This window comes from Trypanosoma grayi (assembly GCF_000691245.1).
Source record: "Trypanosoma grayi strain ANR4 Tgr_758_V1, whole genome shotgun sequence".
In the NCBI taxonomy this organism is placed as follows: Eukaryota; Euglenozoa; class Kinetoplastea; order Trypanosomatida; family Trypanosomatidae; genus Trypanosoma; species Trypanosoma grayi.
In genome coordinates this window covers 1-8,408 of record NW_008826377.1, presented here as the reverse complement: position 1 = coordinate 8,408, position 8,408 = coordinate 1, and the positions used below count along the sequence as shown (strand labels likewise).

Genomic DNA, 8,408 nt, shown 5'->3' with positions numbered 1-8,408 from the left:
GTTTCAAAAACTTACCCTTTGCGACTTTCCAACGGCAAGATATGAATACAAGAATGATGATGGATTGCAGGATCTCCTGTTAACAGGATTGGGTAAGGCTTGACCATTCCTTTTGCAGGCTTAAAAAAAATACCCAAAACAACAAAATACGCAATGAACGAAAGGGGCCTCCTTCCACATGGAAACTCAACAGTAATGAACGTGCTCTGCGACGGTGGCTGATGAAGCAGGGCCATCGACGAGAGTCGTAAAGACACGAGAAAAGAAAAAATTCAACAGCTTTATTTTCAGCCATTCTGTATCTCAGCGCCCTCCTGTGCCTCAAAGCCCTCCCTGTGGGTATCTGCCTTTCAAAATGTGGATTGTTTCATCCCTCAACGCAATATATTTTATTGCCGTACCCAGGTTTAGTTGAACGCCTGCTTCTCTGGAAAGTATGTAAACAGAGATATCAGTTACTAGAGAGTTTCGGTTATTGAATCCTCTGATACCTGCTAGTTTTTTGTAGGTGCTGAATTTGCGCATGTTCTTCGTTTAGCACCTTTTGCATCAGCCCCGCTTCTGCTGAAGCTCCTGAAACCGCACGCGTTTACGCTGATGTGCCCGAAACGTTTCATCGGGCAATTGTGCACTGGCGCCGCCGCATCCGTGATGCAAGACGAATGCCTTATTTAACACCATGGCCAGATCGGATCGCAGAGCTGTCGGTACTTCGTTCAAAGCCCTTGGAAAATGCAAGTTGCTTTGCGCGGCAAAGGTTAGCACACCCCGCGCATGCTGGTCGAAACTGCTGCTTCTACCCGTTCGAAATGCATGCCAGCCTTCCCTTATTTGAGGGCCAAAACACCTTCGATGTGATAAATCATGTGCGGGCTTTGCGCTTGGCAACGAACAAATGAAAACCATGGTGGGTGCTTTTGCCCCGTCCGGGATGCAAATGTCCGTGCGCTGGCCGCCCATTTCCCTTCAAGGATGGGTATGCCGGCGGGTGCGTTCTATAAGGCCTACTTTAAAAACGCATCCTTGCGAGAAGCTCTGCAAGGATAAAATGCGAAAAGATCGATATTAATGACGCGGGGGGCAAAGTTTGACCATTTTGCCTGCGGGCCGTTCTTGGCAACAAAATAACTAAATAAATAAGAAAAAAAAACCCATTGCCTGTTGTTGAAGGTGAGCATCTTGAAAAAGACAGGACCCACCCGGGTTTGAACCGGGGACCGTTCGGACTGCAGCCGAATGCTCTACCACTGAGCTATGAATCCGACAGTCGGAACGTTGTATTTGCACTATGTAAAGTGGTTTAATTTAATATTGGTCTGAACTTGCCAACGAACAGGTCACCTGGCGAGACCCAGCTTCGAGGTAAACCGAGTGTGGGTGTCTGTGGTTTGATGCTTCCATTTATTGAAAGGCGAAAACCGTTTTCTAACAGGCATTGGGGTAAAGTTTGTGTTTAATATTATTGCCATAAGGGGATACACTCTGCTCCACGAGTCAAATGTATATTCACATTTGGTTTGCAGGGTGGCATATGTTGTAGCCGTGCCCTCGAATCTACCCTTAAGGGAATACGTATTGACGACTTGTCACGCCTTTGCATATCTACATCACTAACCTGGATAGACAAAAACCAGAGTTAGGGTTCCTGTGATACAGAGGAATAGGCTAAACTTTAAGGGATACAAGGGGTATGCATGGAATGTGGCACTGGAATTCCCAGTCTTGCTTCGCTCTGCCAGCCTTCTGTCCTAACTGAACTCACCGTGGGCAGTAAATACCCATGTGATAAAGATGTAAGTCAATCGATAATTTTTCATTGATTGAAACGGCTTTCTCTGTATGGTTGTGCCTCTGTGGCAAGTTGAGGAATAATGCACCCGCTGTCAATACTGTGCTCCTTGAATTTGAGCGTCGCTGCTCTCAGAGTCGAGAGCCTGGTCAGACTTCGTGGAGAACAGTTTCTCGTTCAGATTGATCTGTGCCACTGCAGGCAGGTGACGGATTTTTTGCCCATGCCAGCCGCTGAGACCCTGGAGGAAGTGAATCGAAATGGACACGAACGCTTGATCTACCTCTGTGCCCTTGGTGTGCTGCCTCTTCTATTAGTGCCTAAGTTGTGTTTCTCTGCTCAAAAAAAACAAACAAACGTGGGTCTTAGTGATCTCAGTGCGAGCTGCAGTGTCAAGAGAATCAATACTAAGGAATGTAACCGCTTGATTTATGTTTCTTCTCTTGCATCTAGCGATACAGTTGAGAAAGTGTATCTTCATAGATGTGGGATGTTGAGGAGTATTGGTGTTCTGGACTACCTCTCTAGAATGCATGGCCTTGATTTGAGTTTTATTCTTGTCAGAGGCAAGGAACCGAAAGGACTCAGTGGGAGTTGCATTTTTGCAAAGGTTGTCCTTAGAAACCACGGACTATTGACAGCTGTATCTCCGATTTCATGCGCCGTGATGGTGGAGGAAATCAACCTGCGTGAATTTGAAGCGTTGAGGGTTGCTGATCGCGCTGGTCAACCCTCTGTGCTCCGCGTGCCCGATATAGACTCTAACTACGTTCCAACCGATAAGACGAAGGGTATTTATGAGAATCAGACTCTTGAGAATACCGTTACAGGTTATTCTAAGTCTGATTTTTATTTTGGCTACACTGATGTGCATGGTTACAATTTGGAGGTCTGACCAATTGGAAGCTCGTCAACACGATGTGAATGAAGAGTGCGTTGTACGTGTAACTCGAAAGGGTATGCTCCTTCTGCGCTTTGTTGTCATACATTTGATACTGATGCCACGTAAAAGACCGTAAGGGAATTTTGCACGCGTGTGTTCAGGATTGGATTATTGGTTGGCTATGGAAACATTGTATGGCTGGGGTTACACTGTTGTTTTGTGCGTGTGCGTGTGTGTGTTGCAGACGAGGTTCGTCCTCGTGATGTGTTTACTTTGGTGTTATAAATAAGCTGCCGAGCATCGGTGGGCGCGGCTCACTACTCCAGATTCTTACCAGGTGAAGGAAATCACACCTGCTTATGATAATCCGGTCGGAAATGAGGCCTTAACGGTTCGGGTGTGACATTTCGCTTTGTGGATGCTTGATTTATCTAATACATGAATAACAGGTGTTGTGGAATTAGGGCGATGCATTTATGCCTTTTTAAAAGATTTCGTTTGTCGCTGATGTGGGTGTAGGTAATTGACTAGGCACCTTGCTATGTTGTGATTTTAGGAGCATTCGAACGGAATGATCTAGCCTTCCTGTTTTGCCTTTTGAGAACGAGGGTCATTTTCTTGTCCTTTTTATTTATGCAAGGTGGACGCTAAATGTAGGTTTTGGGGGTGAGTTTGCAATTTTTCCCCTGAATGTGAGTTTGGACGCCAGGTTTCCAAAGCATATAATCAACGACACGGTACTCTTTTCCTGACGTCAAGTGACAAACTTGCGCAAGGTCATTCACATCTTTCGTCTAACGTAAAAAAACAACGGCGTTTTCCCTTGATTCCAGTCCGGAACAAAGTTCCCACCTGATGTATGACGTGGGCGTCTTTTGCCATCTCTTGAAAAAGGGTGACTCATCGCTCACATCGATCAGGCACATGAGATGAATCAAGTCTTCTTGCCCCTGCCTTTGGTTTTCTTCACCCTGCCAATAAACCAAGAATTTTTCGGTGCTTTCTAAGAGGGTCGCTCCGCTCTTTGCGCTGGTTGGGTGACCGTCGAAAAGCGGGGACCGATCACGCATCAACAGTATAAGTGCGATTGTGCCTAACTTTTGGATGAAACTCCTTGGTTGCAACAAAGGGTCCAGGCTCAGTTTCAAGAATGGCAACACCGCCTTCCCACACATGCAGGAGTTACTTGATCAAACGCATGCCGAAATGAAGGTTGGGAGTGGCACTGTTATCAATCGCCAACACCAGTTGCTGACCCGGGTTTCTTCAGCAACGACGGACCCCCCCCCCCCCCCCCAAAGGGACTAGACACCGCACTGCCCAAAGGCCAACAGAACGCACCATTCCCTCAAAAGCGAATGGGTGACTTTGCATGGAAGGGGGCTGAGCAAGACCTTTCTCCAGAGACCCTTCCAAGAGCTGGTTGTAGGGGTGGGCAGGGGCGTTGAGAAAGCTAAGGGACCAAGGGCCCGACTGGCGGAAATCATTCGGAAATTTGATGGGGCTGTGAAATGCCATGGAGACAACTCACCGGAGCGGCTCCTCCTCACATTCTAATGCCTATTTCCAAGGGTGGCAACACCAGTTCCAGCGCATAAAGATGCGTGGAAAAGTTTTTTTTACTGGACCTCCGCCATTCACGGAGCTGAGACGACAGATGATTCCTTGCAATTGGACGGAAGACTTTATACAGGGCTGTGTGCCCTCTTAACAGTCAAGGATCGTTTTGACGCGTGGATTCAGGATGTCCGCGAAGCTACTGAAGGCTCCCTAAACAAGATGTCCTTTTTATCCTGGCAGCCTTTGAGATCAATAAATTGAAAACAACTTTCCTACGGAGCAATGCGCGCTGCTACCGACGCGGTCTGGGTGGACACTACAGCACAACGTGTGGAGTGAAACTGCGCAATAAAACCTCTCAGCCGAAAAATTACTTGCGGCCCCGGGGGCAATGACTTCTGGGGGCATTCGGTATTCGGCCACTGCGCGCAGCGGGAAGTCACACATTGGGTTCTACACGCGCGATAGCGCCACTTTTTTTCACGCTCTGCTCACTCCAGTCGCCACCAAAAAAACTTCTCCCTGCGTTGGCGGCACGCATATTCACCACAGGTGCCAATGTCTCTCCGGGGGTTGATGGGAGGCACAAGAGATATGCTTCGGTTGAAGTTGGTATCAGTTAATACTGTTACCGTTATTCTTGCTCTAACACACGAGCCGTATATCTTGGTGATAGCAACAGAGGCTGACCGCATTGTGATGCGCTTGCAGACCCACTCAACCTGGGAACTAAAAGGGGTTCCACAATGAGGAGATTCCGTGAGCTTGCAACGCAACACGGTCATGCGCTTCAAGAATAAACCATTCCCCCATTTATTGTATGTCTGCAAATTACCAAACACAGCGCAATACAGTTCATAAAGGACGTTTCTCACTCGTTTGACCTCAGGCTTGTACCCCAGCACATAATTTTGCCCAACATTCTCACGACCAGAGCGCTATTATCGTGAATTCATGAGGACCCAAAATTTGTTCGAGAGCCACTTGCGTAGAGCAGCGTACTACCGCGTGATCTGGGGGAGGGCGCGCACCCCATCTCGTGGCCATCAAAGGAAGAGAAAGAATCAACGGGAATCGCCATAAAAGACACGGAAACCATTCTCTATTTGTACCGCATGACCGCGCACTCGATGAAAGGAGGAAGCCTGACCCACGCAACAGCGGCAGTGACCGAACACGGTCTCGACCCTCGATTGCTGATGCATCTAAAAAAGAAAAAAAATGACGATATAACGGAACTCTCCCGCTGCACAGTTCGTTACCTGGGGTTCTGGGTCAAGACCACCCACAATCCAACACGACCTACATCGTTGATGCCGCGGGGTTGAAATAAATAGGTCACAGGACCGTGGACTCACATGGTGCCATTACAGGGTAGGACACGGCTCCGTTTACAGACCTGTAGCATTTTCCGCTACACTCATCGGTCCCACTTGGCCTCACGTGAAGAAGAGAAGCATTTACCTCTACAGCATGTTGATTTGGGACACCGTGCCACCGGGTTGGATCAGAGGTCGGCCGACTTTCAGGACAAAGGACCGCTTTGACGAGGAGTGGGGCACTATGTGGCCGTCCGTCACTTCGATGATATGAGACCGGGAATCTAATCTGCGCATTGCAGAGGACGCTTTAATCATGAAGAAGATGGGGCTTATCCAAACCGCTTCAGGCCAACCCAAAACAGGATGGGCGATATGCTTTACTGTGGTAGAGGAGAAAACATCGTGCCAAAGATGACGGTTTATTGTGCGGCCGTGGACCAAGAACTCAAAGGAGGATTGCGAAGCAGAGGTTCCACCCAGTCACATTTCCCAGCTCCCCGGTGCGCTTTGTGATGGCACAACTTCTTTATTTGACCTAAGGTAATCTTTTTTAAGGCGGCCCTGACAAAGGGCGTGCGGGCAAGTTTTAGTTGCGGAACAGAATCGAGAGAGTCTATAGAATTTGCACGCCTACCCATGGCCAGCAGAGGCAGCCCAGCGATCCTCTGCGCCATCACTCGAGTGCTGGCAGGGGATTCGGGGGTTGCACAACCATGGCTCGCAGCAGCATCACAGCTCCGAATTTACATGTGGGTGATAGTGCCCGCAGAAGATTTTAGAGCGGTGGAGAGAACAGATCGCCCAAAATATGGACCAATGCGGCTCCACGCTGGGAAAACAGCAGTTTGGTGCGTGCACATACGAATGTATTAGAATGCTCATTGATCACGAGAAGAAAATAACTACTTCGAGACCCAAACGGTATGACCCCTACGGGGGGAGGCGCCGTCTTTTTGGGCGCGTAAAGCCATTTGTACTGCCCTTCTCACTGGGAATTCATCAGCGGCGCCTGTTCCCACGCACCACCTGCTGGCAACACTTCCCCCGTGCCCTTGAGCAACAACGTGCCCTATCCATACATGGAGGCACCCGCCACCAATGCAGAGAAAGCTGACAAGTTAGGAGGAGGGAGTATATGCTCATTTATCATCAATAGTTGGAGCCACCCCCTGACCCAATTCGGGCGCATTCCGTGGAGAGCTGCCTGATCTTAAGGGTGAAACAGCTCCTGATTGAACCGAAATCAGCGCCTGCTCGCAGCCTTAAAAAAAATAATAATATGAAAACAACAATTCCTTATGAACGCCTGATGTGTACATCAACTGAGACACCGTGCTCTCTGTGTCTTTTACCGTCGCCAAGTTTAATTTTCATTTGTAGGGGTTCTTCACATTTGCCGTTGTAAATACGACATTCATGCGCATTGTGCAGAAGGGGAATATACACTCTAATGCTTTAATACAAGAGACGTCCGAAGTGGAAGAGGTTTTGCAGGATGTTTAAATAGAATGTGCTTTGGAATACGTGATTTGTGGAGCAAGCCCTGCAGATGATATTTCGAGGTACCAAAACATTAACCACATAGGTATTGCGAAAGAGGCCTCAGGAGGCGGGGTAAAAGACGCTTTAAACACCTCTTTTTCAAAGTTAATTGGTGCTCTCGAGTGATCGTGGCTCACCCAAAGGGAAGGCGACAAACTTCCTTGATGCAGGGGTGGGGGTAAGAGAGGGGATAAACAAGTGATAAGAAATAACACTACAGCGTATGAAACGACGATGCTGCTCCGCCTTTGGAGGGATTTGGGTTCGTTGCACTTTGTGCTTATTGATTGATTATAGTTTATTCTGCTGTTTTGTGCCATTCATTATTTTTTGGCGTTGATTTCTCTTCAATCAGACAGGAGGAGGACTTTCACAGCTGCTTTGCCCCTCGCGACTCTGAAAATACCGATCTCCAAGGTTATTTGTTATGGGGTGCTTGACCCTCGAGCGACGCCACTCTGGCTTGTTATTTCTCCCCTTGGGCTGTGTCTTGAACCTTTCAGCTGTGCACCAACAAAATCGTTTGGATCTTCTGCTGGAAGTGAGGAATGTGTGATCTTCCCGCTACTGCGCTCTCCAGCTAATTCTTAGGCGCCAGACTCTGCTGTAGAATCTGAGAGGGGCATTGCTATCGTTGCGTGGTGCATCGCAGTCGCTTGCCCCCTCAGCTAGTCCCTCGGCAGGGCGTGTGTGTTGGTAATGAAGGTGGTGGTGTGCGACAGGACTTTTGTGTACTGCAGCAGCAAACAGTTTTTCGCTTTACCGGAGTTGCTAATTTTCCCAAATATGCCTGAATTTCCTTGGTGATGCCGGCCGCCCCATTGCGGCAACACGGTCCAGCACCCCGTATTGTCGGGGGAAGCCAAGCGCCAGCAACGTTCGCCACCTGGAGAACTTTGCGGCGCGAGGTTTGCGGCGTCGCGCAGTACCAGGACCCGCCGCGCCTTGCTGGGACACAGGATTATATTCGTCGGTCTTGGGGCGCGTGTTACCGCGCCGTCAGCAGTGTCATCCGCACCAATTTGCTGCTTAGTGGAAATGCGGAAGAGAATCCCGGCCCCACATTGAGGGGCATGCAATGGAACTCAGCCGGGCTAACACAGGCCAAACGCATAGCCTTGGGTAAACAGCTCTACGAGGACGATATCACGTTCTGCTTACTGAGTGGGGCAAAAATGTCCCACCCCCCTGAAGCAGCTAGTTTTGGACTCCCTGGGTTCCAACATTATGGGATAGCTCGCACCTGTCGTGGTGGAGGTGTATCAATCCTCATCAGGGATGGGATACAGGTAGAGACAGGACCGGCGCTTGT

The 8,408-nt window shown here is 48.9% G+C and overlaps 3 protein-coding genes and 1 non-coding gene across 4 annotated transcripts; 2 read left to right on the top strand and 2 right to left on the bottom strand.

Annotated features, from left to right (window-relative positions):
• Positions 1-549: 549 nt before the first annotated feature.
• On the bottom strand, positions 550-960 carry DQ04_07581020 (hypothetical protein; the record flags this gene model as incomplete). Its single annotated transcript, XM_009315228.1, has 1 exon — positions 550-960. The coding sequence occupies one exon, from the start codon at positions 958-960 to the stop codon at positions 550-552; it is 411 nt and encodes a 136-aa protein (XP_009313503.1).
• A 230-nt stretch (positions 961-1,190) lies between these two features.
• Positions 1,191-1,262, bottom strand: DQ04_tRNA017 (the record flags this gene model as incomplete). The annotated part of the gene is made up of 1 exon: positions 1,191-1,262. It is a non-coding gene; the product is annotated as a tRNA-Cys (tRNA).
• A 5,100-nt stretch (positions 1,263-6,362) lies between these two features.
• DQ04_07581010 (hypothetical protein) lies at positions 6,363-6,668 on the top strand (the record flags this gene model as incomplete). Its single annotated transcript, XM_009315227.1, has 1 exon — positions 6,363-6,668. One exon carries the CDS (start codon positions 6,363-6,365, stop codon positions 6,666-6,668), a length of 306 nt encoding a protein of 101 aa, XP_009313502.1.
• Positions 6,669-7,902: 1,234 nt separating this feature from the next.
• On the top strand, positions 7,903-8,408 carry DQ04_07581000 (hypothetical protein; the record flags this gene model as incomplete). The annotated part of the gene is made up of 1 exon (XM_009315226.1): positions 7,903-8,408. A coding segment is annotated over one exon (506 nt), but the record flags the coding sequence as incomplete, so codon positions are not given.